The sequence below is a fragment of the Lissotriton helveticus genome, chromosome 1_1 (genome assembly GCF_964261635.1).
Source record: "Lissotriton helveticus chromosome 1_1, aLisHel1.1, whole genome shotgun sequence".
Taxonomy (NCBI): domain Eukaryota; kingdom Metazoa; phylum Chordata; class Amphibia; order Caudata; family Salamandridae; genus Lissotriton; species Lissotriton helveticus.
In genome coordinates, this window is record NC_136057.1 from 806,934,127 (window position 1) to 806,952,782 (window position 18,656).

General features: G+C 43.8%; 1 protein-coding gene across 1 annotated transcript in view; it reads right to left on the reverse strand.

Annotated features, from left to right (window-relative positions):
• Positions 1-18,117, reverse strand: part of ZNF277 (zinc finger protein 277) — a 716,997-nt gene extending 698,880 nt beyond the window's left edge. Inside the window, exon 1 of the mRNA XM_078674468.1 lies at positions 18,003-18,117. Within this exon, the coding sequence (XP_078530594.1) occupies positions 18,003-18,045 (43 nt within the window). The 5' untranslated portion in view covers positions 18,046-18,117. The remainder of the gene's footprint in view (positions 1-18,002) is intronic.
• Positions 18,118-18,656: the final 539 nt, after the last annotated feature.

The following is an 18,656-nucleotide window of genomic DNA, read 5'->3' on the forward strand; positions in this document are numbered from 1 at the left end:
GGAATGATCTCAATGCTAAATTAATTGGCTGGCGCAGTAGTGGGTTGATCACCTTGGATGAATTGAAATTCCTTAAGAAGGAATTTCCGGTGATACCCACATTTTACCTTCTGCCGAAGGTCCACAAAGACTCCCTTGTTCCACCAGGGAGGCCAATAATATCGGCGATCAACAGTGCAACGGAAAATCTTTCAAGGTACATTGATTATTTCTTACAAGAATGGGTTAAGGGATTGAACTCCTATATAAAAGACACGACCGACTTCCTATGTAAATTGTCTCAGCTTAGCTGGAATGAGAACTATATATTGATGACATTGGACATTTGTTCTCTCTATACCTCCATAAGACATATGGATGGCTTGAAGGCGGTTCAATTCTTTCTGGATAAACGTCCTTTACACAATGCACAACACAACAGAATGCTTATGGGAATGTTACAAATATGTTTGCAGCAGAATTTTTTTACTTTTGGTGGCCAAGCCTATCAACAACTCAGAGGGGTGGCCATGGGGTCTTGCTTCTCCCCTAGCTTTGCATGTCTACACATGGGGCTTTGGGAGGAGAAAACCCTGATGGGGCAGCACAGAACAACGGTTGAACAGAATGTAGTACTGTACCTCAGATATATAGACGATTTGTTTTTTGTCTGGAGGGGGTCAGTAGAGAGTGCTGTTGACTTTGTTGCAAAATTGAACATTAATGATGTAAATTTGGAATTTACCTCAACCATAAGTGACTGTTCAGTACAATTCCTGGATGTAGAAGTGTATGTTGATAAGGACAAGAACAAACTAGAAACGAAATTACACAGGAAGGTTACCGCAGGTAACACCTTGTTACATGCTTCAAGCAATCATCCGCGCCATCTAATTCGCAGCATCCCCTATGGGGAAATGCTGCGCATAAAGCGCATTTGCAGTACAGAAAATGAATGCAAATTAGCCCAGGAGGCTTGCAAAGTACGTTTTGTGGAGAGAGGTTACAGTCATAAGATGATTGATGAGGCTATCAGTAAAACAACCAGACTGACCAGAGAACAACTATTGGGGTATGGTCAGGACACTAATATTACAACAGAGAGTTTACCCGCAATTGATGAAAAGGTACAATGCAGGGCAATTGTCACATATAGCCAGCAACATGCTGAAATACGTAAGATCTTTTCGAAAAACTGGAATTTGGTCAAAGGGGATCCGGTAATAGGTGACCTAGTGAAAAACAGACCGGAGATCACCTTCAGTAAATCTCCCTCATTAGGCAGTGCTATTGTTAGTAACACCTTGGACGTTCCCAAGAAATGGTGGGAACGAATTACAGGCTTCAAAAAATGTCAGGTTTGCAAGGCCTGTAAGCACGCCATTAATAAAACCCATTTTAATAGTCCCTTCCATGATACTCCAATTGCCATTAAACAGAAACTAGGATGCAAGACTGAATTTGTGGTGTATATTCTACTGTGCCCATGTGGCTTACAGTATGTTGGGAGTACTCGTCTCCCTGCCCACAAGCGCATCCTGCAGCATCTGCGGGCAATTGCAGGGAAGGATCAGTCTTATCCAGTAGCAAGACACTTTGAGAAATGTCATCAGAGCAACCCAGATTTGCTGAAATATTATTTGGTGGACTCTGTTTTACCACTGAGGAGGGGAGGAGATAGAGATGGTAAATTACGTCTCCTAGAAACACGTTATATCCTCGAACTCAACAGTAAGCAACCTGGGGGATTGAATTGTAGTGAAGATCTCTACACATGTCTGTGATCTAGTGTGGAGATACAGAATGATCTTGATGGCACCAGTGTGTTTCGATGGGCAATAAGACACTTTTTTTTAATATGTTTACTTGGCAGCCTAAATAAGTTTGAAATTCTATTAATAAATAGATCGAAATTTTAATGCACTGTCACTTTTACAAATATTGAAACTGACGACCCTTAAGGAAGTATAAGGTAGAAAGCGATAAATTGCACGAGACACTAATTATCACATGGAGGTTACATATCGCTATTACCCACTGTGGTACAATTTTGTTCTAACTCATGATTATATACAAATGTAAATCACTATCTTTGAAAGCTACAAATTGCATATTCGTATTAAATATCCAAAAATTAGAACTAGCAGAAGGCTGAATAAACCAGGCAAGATGAAATAGGTCTGTTTTTTGACAGGGTTTTTAGGTCTCGCCTGTTGATGCGCATGCGCATCGAGCTTGCGAGCCTATTGCGGCTTAACCACGCTTTAACTAACAAGCAAGGAATCGTGGCGATTCCTTGCAGTGCCCGTGACTTTTAAGCTCAATGCGCATGTGCATTGAGCTTAAAAGCGCGTGCACATCAGTTCCCTCAGCCGCAATCGCCGTCTGTTCCCTCAGCCGCATTCCTCCGACACCTTTTGAAGTGAAGCTTAGCTTCTGCAGGCCAGCTGCTGCTGAGACGCTGACACTCTCCCGCTTTCTGCTTGGCGCCACCAGCCCTTCCTCCCCTCCTCCCCCCCTCCTTCCAGGGACGACCACCGTCTCACACCCCATCCCCATATGCTCCTTCCCTCCCACTCGCTGGCTCCCGCTCCCCCCTCCCCCCACCAGGCTCTCAATGCTTGTTTTAAACCAAGGCAGCGGGGGCTCTTCAGCGTGTCCGACTCAACATTTATCCAGTGACTCAACAAAACAACATTTAATCAAGAAAACTGCACTCAAATCATCGTAGGTTCCCAGCTTGACAAAATGTGTGATCGTTGTCAAATGACTTTGCTTCACCGTGCATCGGTTTACTCGAGAGTCGAATCCGAGACCTCTTGTGGACACTACGTTTAGAATGTGTGCAATATAATAAATAACACCCACCAGGCTCTCAATGCTTGTTTTAAACCAAGGCAGCGGGGGCTCTTCAGCGTCTCCTTTGCCTAAAACTCACATGGTCGCTCTTGGGTTTATTTTTATTGGCCATTAACTCTGTGGTTTGCGCACTCTGTCAATTTTTTACAAACAATTTTTTATATTCTCCCACTGGGCAAAGTAACATTTGCTGTGGGCTTAAAAATATCAGCATTCGTTAATCACTCGTGCATGGCTTACTTTTTTTGGTATCACTTGTTCTCTCTCTCTCTCTCTCTCGCTCTCTCTCCCCCTCCCATAACTCTCTCTCTCTCTCTCTCCCATAACTCTCTCTCTCTCTCTCTCCCTTCTCTCTCTTTCTCTCTCTCTCCCTCCCTCCCTTAACTCTCTCCCTCTCTTTCGCTTCCCTTCATTTACTCGCACACGCAACGCCACTCGCACACGCAACGCCACTCGCACACGCAACGCCACTCGCACATGCAACGCCACTCGCACACGCAACGCCACTCGCCCACGCAACGCCACTCGCCCACGCAACGCCACTCGCCCACGCAACGCCACTCGCCCACGCAACGCCACTCGCCCACGCAATGCCACTCGCCCACACAACGCCACTCGCCCACGCAACGCCACTCGCCCACGCAACGCCACTCGCCCACGCAACGCCACTCATCCACGCAACGCCACTCATCCATGCAACGCCACTCATCCATTTGCAAAACGGAAAATTTTAAACTCTTCTATTGCGAGACCTATTGCATTTTCAATGCTTGTTTTATAAAGGAACCAATGACAGTAGGATATCATGTAAATATGGTGTAAATATATGAATTTTTGAATATTTTCTTAAGGAAAACATACTTCTTTTGGAGACAAGTATTTATTTAATTTCATATGTATGCTTTTTTACAGCTTTGAAAATCATTGGAAGATAGTGATAGTAGATACATGTATATAATGAATTGATGTAACCTGTTTGAAACGCACAGTTTAACTTTGTGATTATTACAATATGAGGGCACTATGCCCCACATTCCGTTTTCCGTGTAATGGGTGAATATCACTTTAAATCCATGAAAGGATGTACCGTTGACCATGTGACCCTTTGCACTACTTATGTCATTTCCTTTCTTCTCGACATGACATGTGATCAAGCCTCGGCTGAGGCGAAACGCGTCATGGCGACTGGTGGGCTGTTACTCACGGAATAAATATACACTGGAAACAAAAGCACGGAGTTTGTGGCATTTCTCAAAATTCGTTGTCAGCGGGAGCGGATGCTGTGTTGATTTCGAACTTTTTTGATATATATATATATATATATATATATATATATATATATATATATATATATATATTACCTACTGGCGGTCGCCAGTAGGTATATATAGTTAGGATTTTTTCCCTATGGGTTTTTTGAAAATTCTATGTCTAATAACTTTGGCGTTTGTGGACGGAATTGGCTGAAATTTTCAGGAAAATGGCACATTTTGTTTCTGAGCAGCCCCTGAAAATTTGGGGGGGTTTCGTCAAGGGGGGGCCGAGAAAAAAGGGGGGTCCCAAAACGTGTTTTTAACATTGATTTTTCCATAGGGCGGTTAGCCTCACTTTTAGCCCGAACGGCTGAATAGATTTGCACGAAACTTGGCAAAATTGTAGGGACTGGTAGCCCGATGTGCCTTTTGTAGGTCTCAATATATGTGCTCCAGTGGATTTTGAGAAATTAACGTTTAAAAAAAGATATATATCTGTAACAGCGGACCGGGCAGCGGCCCAGGACGCGTACTTTTCGCGCAACGGAGCTTTGTGAAGCGAAGCTGATTGGTTCTCTGGCGTCTGTCAACATTCCAAACAGTCCGTAGCGGCCGCCATCTTGTCTCTCGGTAGGATCGAGAGACAAGAGGAGGCCAAAGCGAAGGGGCAAATGACCATAAGGGGGCATAGTAGATCCTCGCTGACCCCCTAGGTTTGATGTGGAGGTTTTAAAAGGGCCCCGCGGGGCAAAAAAAATAATAATAATAATAATCGAACGGCTGATGACCATAAGGGGGCATAGTAGATCCTCGCTGACCCCCTAGGTTTGATGTGGAGGTTTTAAAAGGGCCCCGCGGGGCAAAAAAAAATAATAATAATAATAATCGAACGGCTGAATGGATTTGCACGAAACTTGGTAAAATATTAGGGACTGGTAGCCCGATGTGCCTTTGCTATGTCTCAATATATGTGCTTCAGTGCATTTTGAGAAATTAACGTTCAAAAACAAGATATATATCTGTAACAGCGCTCCGCTTCGCGGAGATAAAATTATATGTGTATTACCTAGCTGTTGCTAACACCAGTTAGCGACGGCTAGTAGGAGATAGCGACCATCTTGGGTCCCACTTTGCATGTGAGTGATATTTATCACTAATGACATGCAAAGTGGGCATGCCAAGATGTTAGCGACTGGAAACAGTCGCTAACATCGCTATCTCCTATTATCAACTTTTGGAAATATTCGAGATAAGCGCGAATATCTCCAAAAAGTAACAGCTGCCCTGAGCAGTTCTTAGCCATGTTATCCAATGGGAGGTGGATAACATGGCTAAGAGCATTAGCTCGGTAATGCATGAATATCGCGGAGTTTTCAGCGACATTAATGCATTGCGCTCGTTTTTTATCGTATTTGCGATAAACCTTGATAATAGCAAGGTTTATCTGCGATAATTTCTGACGGTAAAAAAATCTTTGCAATGCATCGTTAGGGATAAATATCGCTTAACTTTGGTAATATGCCCCAACGTCTGTTAACGTTCGATTCGAAGGAAATCAGGAATTGTTGAAAAACATTGTGTGCGCCATCTTGTCTTTTTTCAAATGCCACACTTTTGTCGTGCACGGCAGCCATTTTAGATGCCTTGACCAGATCCACTCTGTGAACGCTGTCGATCCTTAGCATGGCTCCCCACCCTCGCAAGCATCTCCCCCAGGCAGTGGTCACCCCCGCTCTCTGTTTTATGCATGGGTAATAAACCTCCCCCCATCTGCGCTGTTCTTCCCTGAGAATCACACCCTGTGCCCGCCCGACACCTCCCTTTCGCCCTATTCACTACCGCACCCTCTGACACTCCTTTTCCTCTGTGTCCGATTGTCCAGGCCGGTCCTAGGCTATCAGCTAGCCCTGCAGATGTAGTTTATGGCCACAGCTGTAAAGAATCACCCGTCTTCAAAGGAGTTATAGTAGATCAAGGCCCACACTCGATGAGATCCGTCACAGCAGAAGCGTTGCTATTATCTGAAAACCATTCTGTATTGTGATTGGGGAGGGGACCGAGCGTGAAGCGGAAGATTCCAGGGATGACTCTTTGTACATCAAAGTTTTTACAATTATGTGTCACATTAAAAATATATAGCACTCCGACAAAGTAGTAAGATTATAAAACTTTAATAATTTATAAATATATACAAGAAAACAAAAATAGTAATAACATATAAACATTTTTAGAGAAAAACAACGAAGTAGCGGTCGGCTGTGCGAATAGTCCCAACGCAGCACAACGTCCAGATTTCCGGCGTGGGGCGTCGCGGGGGGTGGGTGATCAGTAGCAAACTGTTGTGCGAATAGTTCCAAGGCAGCAGAACGCGCCGAAATCTAGATGACACAAAAGTGATGTCTAGTAAGTTGCCACCCAGCAAATAACGGCGTGGGGCGTCGCGGGGGGTGGGTCATCAGTAGCAAACTGTTGTGCGAATAGTTCCAAGGCAGCAGAACGATGGCACCAAGGTGATGTCCAGTAAGTTGCCGCACTGGTTTTGGTATCCTACAATGCTGCTCCGAATAACGGCGTGGAGCGCCCCGGGGGAGGCGGCGTGAACGGGCCTCTCCAGGTGGAGTCTCGTCTGTTGTAGTGGGGCGCCCCTTTACCGTTTCAGTTGCCATTCCGTCCGCTTTTGGTCCACTGTGTCAAAATCCGCCATTCAGCTGAGTTGCGCCCACTCTTGCGGTGCAGCGATAGGCGGCTGTCACAGGACTCTCAAAATGGCGGCAGGCTGTTTCCTTTTTGGGCCTGGTCCACTGAAATGGCCCTGGGACACCTTGGAAATCGGACGCTTGTCTGCTAGGTCTTGGACCCCATTCTCGAAAGCGTCCCCTCCGCCTTGAGAATTCATCAAAAGTTTTGGGGGCCCCGACTCCTGCAGGCTTCTGGTGGGGAGCGGCTGCCATGATTGCTCGCGGAATGACCACGACGGAGCTACGAGATGGTGGTGCTCTCATGGTGACGCCAGCTTCAGTCTGAAACATCCAGAAACAAGGTGGGGCTTTCATCGTTTGGGGGAAAAAAAAAGTTTTCATCCAATGAAAAGTGTTGTTTTTAGGTCACATGATCATGCCTTCCATCATTAGGAAACCAAAAGTAAAATGAACCAATGAAAAGTTTTATAAACAAGTCACATGACCTGTTATGCGGCATAGGGTGTAAAATGCGGAGAAAATACGTTGGCACGTGAGGCGGCGTCAATGTGGAGGCTTTAAAAGGGCCCCGCGGGGCAAAAAAACAAAAACAAATTTTTGTTTTTTTTGCGTGGGTAGCGCCCGGTACGCGTACCGGGAAGCGGTCGGAGGAGCGTACTATGAGGAGAAAAGAAAGACAGGGTATAAACATTTTGGCAATTTTGTTATAAATGGAAGGTAGTTCTGAAAAGAACTGTTTTTTTATTCTTTTTCTTTTTTTTCTTTTTTTTAATGAATTTTCTGAACAATTTTTTGATTTTTTTTGGGATTTTTGAAAACTATTTTGTGTTTTTTTTGTGTTTTGTAAGGGGGAAATAACAAAAAAGCAGGGTTAGAACATGTCTCAACAGGAGCAAAAAAAAAATAAAAAGGATTCATTGTTTTCTCATCTTGTAGCATTTATGATTTTCTCCAGCTCGGTTAATCAAAGTAATACTCTTCTCTCCATAAGCAATAGTTCCTCCACAATATATACAAACTATTTTGTAGTGTGCAAAAGGAGCTTGAATATTGGGGATTATTTCTCGGCCTTCTGGTCCGGCGAATGAGCTTTGACCCCTGTTGGTGCTGGGGATGACATCTGGGGGGTTGGCAGCAAGATCCCTTACTTGTGCTTGGGAAAGATTATTAGGATGCCATCGCTCCATGTGGCGAATCATTGTATGATTGCCAAAGCTGTATTTCTTGTTGGGGTTGCCACGAGAAAGTATATTTTTGCAAATCAAACAAGACACCTGGGGTGCATTGACCTTCTTTTGTCCAGGTGGAATTTTAAAGAATTGCCATATGTAGTGGTCTTTAATATGGCTCTGCCTTGGTGTTTCTGGCAGGAACTGCCTTACTTGCTCTTCCTCCTCCTCCTCCTCCTCTTCGTCCTCATTATCTTCCTCTCCACCAAAGTCCAGTGTTGGTGGTGGTCCTTTTGGTGGTGGTGGTGGTGGTGGTTGCTGAGAAGCACCAGCTGCAGCTATTACAGAAGCCATTGTGAAAAATAGGTCTTGCTCTCTGGAAATAGAAAGTAAGAATGAGGTAAAAAGAAGGAGGGGTTTTCATCATTTGAGAAAAAAAAATAGTTCTAAACCAATGAAAAGTGTTATTTTTAGGTCACATGACCAAGCCTAACAACATTATGAAACCAAAAGTGAAATGAACCAATGAAAAGTGTTATTAACAAGTCACATGACCTCTCACGCTTATGTTACGCGCTGCGGAACGCGCCCCGGATAGCTTCCGGGTCGCTGCGCTTCGCGCCTTGGTCCGCGCCCCGGAGCACTTCCGGGTGCGCTAACGCGGTACGTCATAAGACGCATTACGCGGTAACGCGATACGTCGCGCTTACGCAACGCGCCGCGGATCGCTTCCGGGGAGCTGCGTTTCGCGCCTCGGTCCGCGCCCAGGAGCACTTCCGGGTGCGCTAACGCGGCGCGTCATAAGACGCATTACACGACAACGTGATACGTCACGCTTCCGCGACGCGTCACGATAATGATTTCTAACGTGGCAGTTGCGCTAACGGAACGTTTACCGGTTCGCGGACCGGGTCGCGGCATCAAATTGAGCTAACGGGAAGCTTCTTACATCATTAGGAAACCAAAAGTGAAATGAACCAATGAAAAGTGTTATTACCAAGTCACATGACCTGCTGTGTTTACGTTACGCGCTTTGCAGGGCCTCCCGGTTTGCTTCCAGAAACCTGTGCTTTGCGACTCGGTAAGCGTACCAGTTCGCTAACGTAGCACGTCATATGACGTATCACACGACAACGCGAAACGTCATGCGGACGGGAGGCGTGATGATGTTGTTTTCTAACGCGGCAGTTGCGGTAAAGAAACGTTTATATGCTCGCGGTCTATTTCGCGGCATCAAGGTCAGCTAACGGGAAGCTTCCCGATTCGCGAAGCGGGAACGAAGAAAAAAATATATAAAAAAAAAAAGTTATTAATAAACATATAAAATATATTTTTGGATTTAAAGAAGAATACATTTTGCAGGTATAGATATTAGCTTTTAAAAAACCAATGAAATTCACTGAAAAAACCATAGGTTATAGACCATATATAGTTAGGAATTAGCATTTACAAAACCTTGAAAATTCACTGAAAAAACCATAGGTTATACACCATATATAGTTAGGAATTAGCATTTAAAAAACCTTATTTTACTCACACAAAACCATTGAAATTCCATATATAGTTAGTTGCACTAACTATATATCGCGCACCCGCAATCCACTGCTGATGATGTCACATATTACATCATTCATGACATGGTCAGTGACATCACTGATGACATCACTGATGACATCTCAAATGACATCACTGATGACATCTCATTTGACATCAATGACCACATCACTGATGATATCATTCATGTGACAATACAATGCATCTCCTCACATTTTAATATAACCTCTGTTTCACCCAGTGTTAAAAAGAGTATAATTTTTGAAACCATTGACACACCAATACTAGTTACTACATACGCACTCACTGATTGCTACGTCTACACACACCTTCACTCATTCACCCATACAATCATTCATACATACAATCACTCATCTTTACAACACTATCATATGCACTCATACACCTATACAGACACTCACAGTCTGCCACTCATCCATGGAGTTACTCACACACCTAGTCAGTCCTGTAAAGAATCAATCACACTTCCATTTTCTTGTCTATACAGTTAAACATAGAGCACCTTACATTTTCAAACATATACTAACACATACTTACTTTCTTATACAATCATTGATACAAGTACACATTGATCTGCACAGAGTCACACACCTCCCAGCCAGCCACACACACACTCAGTCTCCCATACAAATACTTGGACAATCAATCAATAACCCATATAGTTAATCATATAGCTACTGATCAACACATGCAGCAGTTTACAGAACAACAGACATAATGATGCACAAATTAAGACAGTTTAGTCACTAACCCATGCACTCAGTGAGACACATTTAATCACTCACTCATACATTCAGTCATGCACCTACTAAATCCTTCGTCCAGACACTTATACATCTACTCATTCTTCAATATGTAAAACATATTTAAACTTTACAAAAACACACAGTCACTGGATGATGTCATCAGTGATCTCATCAGTGATGTCATTTGAGATGTCATCAGTGATGTCATCAGTGATGTCACTGACCATGTCATGAATGATGTAATATGTGACATCATCAGCAGTGGATTGCGGGTGCGCGATATATAGTTAGTGCAACTAACTATATATGGAATTTCAATGGTTTTGTGTGAGTAAAATAAGGTTTTTTAAATGCTAATTCCTAACTATATATGGTGTATAACCTATGGTTTTTTCAGTGAATTTTCAAGGTTTTGTAAATGCTAATTCCTAACTATATATGGTCTATAACCTATGGTTTTTTCAGTGAATATATATATATATATTTAGAGCTCCGCAACTCTGCTACCGGGGACCGGCAGCAGAAAGCAACAAGACGGCACTCGCAGCAGGTATAAACCAGTCCGGTTTATTTAGCGCAAAAAGAATAGGATCAGACGCGTTTCAGCACTTGCCTTCGTCAGTGTCAGCTGGCGTCGGCAGTGCAGCAATAGATAAGGCAAAATTCATTGAAACAAAAAAAGGTTCAAAGGGTCAAATGAAAGCGCCATCTTGTAACGATGAAATCGCGCTATTTACAATGTACATTTCACATTTTCATTAATAAGCAATGAAAGCAAATAAACTGAACATTCATAGATATACTATTATCGTGTTAGTAACTGATTGCGCCCTGAATGGGCTGTTAAACACAAATTACTACTACAGTGAAAATCTCCATTGCTTTCCTCATCAAATCGTATTGTCGGTCTACAGTAGAAATAACACAATCCCCAAGTTCTTAGTTTATGATAATAATTAAGGCCTGGATGGCCATACATTCAAATACCAATATTTAACAAAACCACACAACATAAACCCTAACTAAAAGAGAAGGGGTGTGGAGTGGGGGGGTGCTGTTCTAATGAGACCAAATGATAACTACGCCTTATTTTAAGTGTACGAAGAATATTACTACAGACAGTGACGTGGTTCAAAAACAAGTAGAAGTGTTCATAGGTGTGATAGTAGCTCCTCCCCTGCATTGAGTCCTCCTGGTGACTTCGTTTGGAGGTCGATAATATATCGAGACTCCAAACGTCTGAGTCGCCTTTTCAAGTCTCCACCCCTAATATCTTGAGGGATGCAGTCTAAGCTGAAAAAGCTGAGTTTAGTCCTGTCGCTATCATGGTGGCTAGCAAAATGCCGGGCCATTGGGTAATTTTCATCCTTATTTGCAATGGCTCGTTGGTGCTCAAGGATTCTCAACTTAACTGCTTTCGTGGTGCTTCCTACGTACATCCGTTCGCAGGGGCACTTGAGACAGTATACCACAAATGTGGTTGAACAAGTAATAAACTTGTTAATTTTAACTTTTGAGTCCCTGTGTGGCACTTGATAGCTCAATACCCTCTGACTATTACTGCAGGCTTTGCATTTCCCGCATGGGTACGAGCCATGCATCGACTGCAGTTCTCCTTTGGATCTGCCCTTCGGTAGATGGCTAGTGACGAGTGTGTCTTTTAAAGATCTTAATCTCCTAAAGGTAATCATGGGGTGTTGTTGTAGATCTTTTCCGATTACGTTATCGGATTTTAAGATCCCCCAATTCTTAGCCATGATGGCTCTAACCTTATTAGCTGCCACTGAATAATTAGTGATCAGTCTAATGATGCCACTTCCTTCTTTAGGGCTACCTAGCTTATTAACTTGTAGGAGGGTATCTCTGTTGACTTTCTCTGCCTTTTTCTCAGCTTGAAGGAGGGTAGAAACAGAGTAGCCGCGAGATTTAAAGCGTTTCCCACTTTGTTGAGCGGCCTCTGTATAGTCTCTCTCCAGAGAACTGTTGCGCTTGATCCTCAACAGTTCCCCATAGGGGATACTCTTAATCAGGGAGGGCGGGTGGCTGCTGCGTCCGTGGAGGACAGAGTTACCCGCCGTCTCTTTTCTAAAGAGGGCGGTCTGGATCTTGCCTGCATCAACGAAAACTCTGAGATCTAAATAATTAACCTCACTCTTGCTTATTGTACAGGTGAAATGCAGGTTAAGATCATTCTGGTTCAGAATATATATATTTGCCACTTCAGGGCGTGATTCCCATAACAGATTGCTTGAGGCATAAAAATCCTAGGGGAGGAAAAGTCTAGAGCGGGCTTCTCCAGTTATTAGTTAGCTAGGGGGACTTCTACAGAACAATTGAGGGGAAAGATGGAAAGAAAATGTTGGGGAAGTTATGTTAAGTTTGAATACAAGGAAATATATATATGGTTTCGGTATAAATTCAGATTTATAATAAAATTAAATGGTTTCGTGTTCAATTGCCAAATTACATGTTATAATATCCATGAATGATTATCTGTTGGGAAATTCATAGATCCCGAATAAAGTGGCCTTTTATGCTATAAGAAAGCGAGTGGTCTTGAATTTGTGGGCGATGTATGCTATACTGGGGCTCTCAGTTGTAGGGGTAAGGGGCGTCGGAGGAGCTCTAAACCACCAGAAAGAAGGTGATGCCGGTGGGAAAGCTGTTGTCTTTATTGCATTGGCCCAGGACAGGAACGAGTGTGTCTGTTATAGAAGCCAGGTATCGGACCTGATCATTCTACTTTGGAACAGGACAAAGTCGGGTGGGGCAATGGAAGTGTACCCTCGCTCCTCTCTGCGCTTTATTTCTTCGGGAGAATCAAAGCCACCAGGGGGTAGGTAACAAGAAGTCTGTGGGTGCCAGTAACTGACAAAACACTTAACTGCACAGGCAGGGAGGCTCGCTTGCCCAGTTCCCAGGGTAACAGTGCTCTCCAATAGGGCCGAGAGCCTAAAAGGATTCACATCGTGTATAAACAAAAGACCGCTGCAGGGAGAGAGCATTATTCACTCAGCTTAGCCATGCCAAGTTTCATGCATATGCGTGATAATGTCCGTTCCTTGCGGGGATGCAGATATATCACTGATGATGTGCGTTACATTAACCCGAGATGCGAGGCATTTTTCAGGTCTGCAGTAGCATGGGCGTAGGAAGTGTGGGGGACGCGGGGGACATATCCCCCCCAGATTTTGGAGTGGGGGGGACACGGGGGACAAAGGTGGGGGGGCGAGGGGACAAAAGAATTTCCCCTCTGCCTTCTGTCATTCGCAGGGCCATTAGCGCGCAAAAGCGCTACCTAATGGCCCTGTACTTGACCTGCCTGCAAGTCAAAGAGGCCGCCCGCCCTCTGCCCTTTGTTATGCTGCAGGAAGGCTCAGCGTTCTGAGAAGGGCAGAGAAGGGAAAAAAACTCTGTCTCTTTTCCTTCATAACCTGGGAGAAGGCAAGGACAGTGTCAACTTCTCCTGTCCTGCCTCTGGCAGCTGCCCTCCTCCCCTCTGTCTCTTTATTCCTCCATCTCTTTCGGTCTCGCTCCTCCTTAAGTTCTGATTTCAAGAGCTCTTACATACTCTCTCTTGCCTCTCCTTTTGAAATACCGAAATAAAGTAATAAAGAGTGGTCAGCAGACAGGCCAGATTGTTATTTACAGGCTTCCAGCCACACACATTAGCGCCACTTTACAGAGTTTGCCAGTGAAAGTGCTACTTTCTTTCTTTCTTCTTTCTTTGAACAACATTGTTTTTCCAGGGTGGGGAACCATTCCTAAAGGGACTGAAATACCTGGTTGATGGATTGAGTGGAAATATTTAATATGATAATTTTCAACTGTTTTAATTATTTTAGCTTATAAAATGTGTACTGCGGCTCTGTGTCCGGGGATGTGGTCTTTTTTAAACCAAACTGCTTACATTTTCAAAGGATATAACAAATGGACATTGAAACAGGCCCCTTCCTGATCCTGTAGCCATGTCCTGAATTTTTCAGGCAAAATCACTTACTGACTTCTGAATAATGAGTTTTAAACTGTTAAGGTAACCATGTTGCTCCTGAATACATTTCACATGATTTGCTTATTCTTGCATTCCTTATGAGGGTTTGCTTTTTCTAGGGTGTTATTCATTTTTTTTCAGGCAGCATTTTACTGTTGTCTAGTGCATAGTTTGAATTTAGTCGTACCACAATTGAGTTGTAGCTGAAGGCAGTGCACGTTTCTCTCAGTGGGGCAGTATGGAGTTCAGTGTGGGAGAGGATGTGGCACTCTGGCCAGAGCTTCTGAATTCAGAACTGGAGCACCATTTTCAGCCTTCATGACCAGTCCACCAGACCACACTCCTGACAGAGATCATTCCGATGCTACACTTTAGAAGGCCCGATAGACCTTGGAAGCCCTCATGTCTTAGCACTGGCAGGTGGACCCTAAGGGTGGCAAGTGTGAGTTAACCTTGAAGGCCTGTCCACCACAATCCATACTGCAGTTCACCTCCAGTCTTGCGAGCAGGCATATGAAGAAGCACACCCTAGATCGACAGTGACACTGAGGTCACAAGATCCTGGAGGCCAGTCCACCGCACCCATTGGTACCTTCATTGGCCTTTTTCAGCAGTAGTGGTGCAACTTACATGGGGTTGGCAATGTAGTATTTGCATGCACACCAAACTTAGGGGGTGATTATAATGGAGGTGGGACCGCCACGTCACCCCGTCAGTGGTGGTCTCACCGCCATCGGTGATTGCATCACCACCAACCATATTACAATGGCGGGTGGTTCCCTGGCGGTCGGAAGGACCAACCGCCACGCACTCGACTGGCTCCTTGAGCCCGCCAGTGCGGCGCAGGGGCTTGTGGTTCCTACAATGCTGGTGGTGCCTACCAGGCACTACAGTAGGGATTATGATACCCCTTACCCCCCAGCCTATCCATGGCGGTTCACCCGCCATGGAAAAATTGGCGGAAAAGGACATTGGAGGCCTGTAGCAGGCCCCTTTCCCCCCAGCCCCCAGACATGGGACCTGGGGGGCATCTAAGAAGCCCCCCTACATATCACTGCACCATGTGGCAGGCACCGCATTGTGCCTGCCATGTAAAATGTCTATTTTTACATTGCGGCATATAATGCAGCCAGCAACACCTGCTGCAATGTAAAAGATAGGCACTGCGCACGTCATAGTGGAGGTCGCATTGTAATGCCTATCGTAGTGCCGCCACCTTGGAGGCCAGCAGTCCAATTCCCCGATTCGATAGCGGACGGACTGAAGTCCACCTGCCATCGTAATCAGCCCCTAAGTTTGCAACTTCATGGTCTCTGCTTCATGCACAAACACTTGCAGCCTGCTTTCGGACCACCGGAGTTATGCAGCAATGGAGGCCAAAATTATGTTGCAGTGTTGACTAAATGATGCAACAATAAAAAGGCTGCAGCGTAATGCAGTGCATTTTATGATACTTTATTATTTTGACATACTTATACATACTAACAGCCTCTGCAAAGCTTTTGCCTCATTAGTACATGTGTAACATACAAATGTAGCAGTGGGAAAGGTGACCAGGCAACCTTTGTAAAGGGCCCTACACTTCACAGCAACATAAATCACATTTCTTTCAGTAATTTTTGATCAGTTTGAGCTACAAAATTGTTTTGGGTCATATCGTTAGATTATGCAGCAGATGATGTATTATGTGGCAAATATGTTACAGCCATAGTTAAGTGGAAAACATTTTTCCCCTTAACTTAATTTTGCCCCAGCATTGTAGTTGATCAATTTATAAGTTCCCCAAACCCAAAAGTCGAGTTTGGCACAATTTGCATTTTAAAAGCAGTCCTACAACACAGGGCTACTTTTAAACTGACCTCAGGCTTCAGCAGTGCACACATGCAAATGCAAAAAGGGCTGCTGGCCTCTAAACTGCCATGCCCCATTATATTCTAGGGACTAAAAGGTAGTTCTAATCCCCCTGCCCTATTATGTACTAGGGCCTTATAGGAGAGGTCATGCCAATCATAGGGGTACCCTGACCCATAGTGCACCCTAGTGTATGTAGGGTGTTTTCACAGTATCTTTAAGTGTCTCTTTCAGAAGAGCACTGGCCCTGTGCCTCTTCAGGCAGAGGCCAGCGTCAGTCAGAGTAAGGCACCACCAGTACCAGTCAGCAAAACACTGGGGAGTGCCCAGGGCACATGATGGCTTTGCAACACTAAAGAAGCACAAACTCAGAATTTAAAACATAACACCATGGTTGGGGGGTTCTCTTTAATAATCAGAATTGATTTATATCCTAATGAACCCATTTTCCAATATTAGGATAATGAAAGACTGGGGAAAAATCATAACGTTCTAATCTATACCATGAAGTTTTCATGCTGCTCTTTGATGATGTTTAATAGCTCACTGTTCAATGTTAGGATTTTAACTTATAAACTGCAAATACCAAAAGAATCTCTCAGACAAAAGCAGTAACTCACTGACCTATTTACATGATATGCATTTTGTGATCTGCGTGGTACACATTCTTTGCGGCAGGCATGTTACCCCACTGTGGCTACCTTACCAAGCGTCAAAACTACCACTAGACAAACCTCCGATCTCTCTCAATAAAGAACATTAATCACCAAAGTTATCTTCACATTTGTATTGTTGCCTTAAAATTGCTGGAGTCCTGGAATACAGAAGCAGGTACTTTTCAAACCATAAGTGGAGAGGAGTTGGCCTAATGGCTAGGGTGCTCAACCTCGGACCTGGGGATCTGGGTTCGAGTCTCGGTAACGACGCCAAAACCTCCTGTGATTTTGGGCAAATCACTTAATCTCCCCGTGCCTAAAATGAATGTGTGTCCTCATGTAACGTAACTGGTACTAAGTAAAGCGCTCTGATACCTGATTCGGTTCGGGTCTAGTTCGCGCTTTATAAAACTCTGCAAAAATAAATAAATAAATAAGGCACTTGCAAACATGACGCCCCCAACCTAAGTCAGCGACCTTTGTTTGCTTAGTGCATAAAGATGCAAGATTCATATACATGTTTTAACATTTGGTCTGATTACTATATGAATGTAAATAACAATAAAGCATACATGTGACAACATGCATGCTTTTCTCAATATTTCACTTCGAAAGTATGCGATTGTATTTGTTTAATGGGCGATGATTTGTATAGGGTCACTGGAAATTCCACAAGGTTGTCCCTGTCCCCCCCAGAATTTTAGTGTTTCCTACGCCCCTGTGCAGTAGTGGCGTGCTCTGCATTTCGAAATGATCTGCTTTTCAACAAGGATGAAGTCTGAAACGCTTTGTACGTGTTGTGTAAACATATAACTCTCCCTCAACAGAAATTAGTTTCCCCTTCTTGATGTTCGTCTGTTTTCACTGCAACATCATAAAATACTCTCAATAGCCACTGTTTGTCTTTTTAAATTATTGTTGAGGTGTTCCTTAATGTTGTCATGTAAAGTAAACTAATGTCCTCTACTAACATTTCTGTGAAAGGAAGGGATTTGCGATCATTCTTGGGGGTTGGGGAGGGGGGTGTCAATCCGTGCATGACAGCGCCAGGATACCCCCCTGGGTGACAGTGTGCTCTACACACCAGCACAACATGATCTCTTTTAGATGAAGCTTCTAGAGAAACGGGCGGAAACGAATCATTGGCATACATAGACTTTAGCAATGTCAGTAAATAGTATAGACAACTGGATCTGTGTCGCGCTGAAACAAGTAACCACATACCTGTTCCAGTGCCCGTTAAACTTGCCTTTTCAGATGAGGCCATGTTACTTGTAGGATTACTTTCAGCGTGATATCTGGCAGCATTGCAACGAGGCTTTGAAAAGGAAGCGGGAACAACTATAGAAATAAGTCCAAAAGGCGTCGAATCTTCCTAAAGACGAGGATAGCGTAAGGGAAAGCCAATAGGTTTCTTAGAATGGTAGGTGGGTGCGCAGGAAAATGTTTTCACTGTTTTCGATAATAACATTGTAGTTTGAAATATGTATTTATAACCTTTTATTTAAAACACTAATTTCACAAGGAATCACTTTATTTGAGCATCGCGATAAACGTTCTCACTTCTATTACAATCTTTTGTAAAATAATCAGCTAGGAAAATGAATTTCATATCGGTTATAATTGCAACACCAAGCGAGGTACAGCACCCATGCGCTTTCTAGGTATAGACGAGCGTGACTAAAGGACAGTAAGATTATAACTAGAAATAGAAAACAGGCACTGTTGGTGAAGCTTACACTCGGTCCAACAATGCTGTGATAAAGACAGCCATCTTAGAAGAGACTTATTTATTTTAATGTTCACTTTTTTTTTAATATTAGTGTTACAATTTTAAATAGCGCTTTGCATACATATGTCCCGAAGGCATCAGAGCGC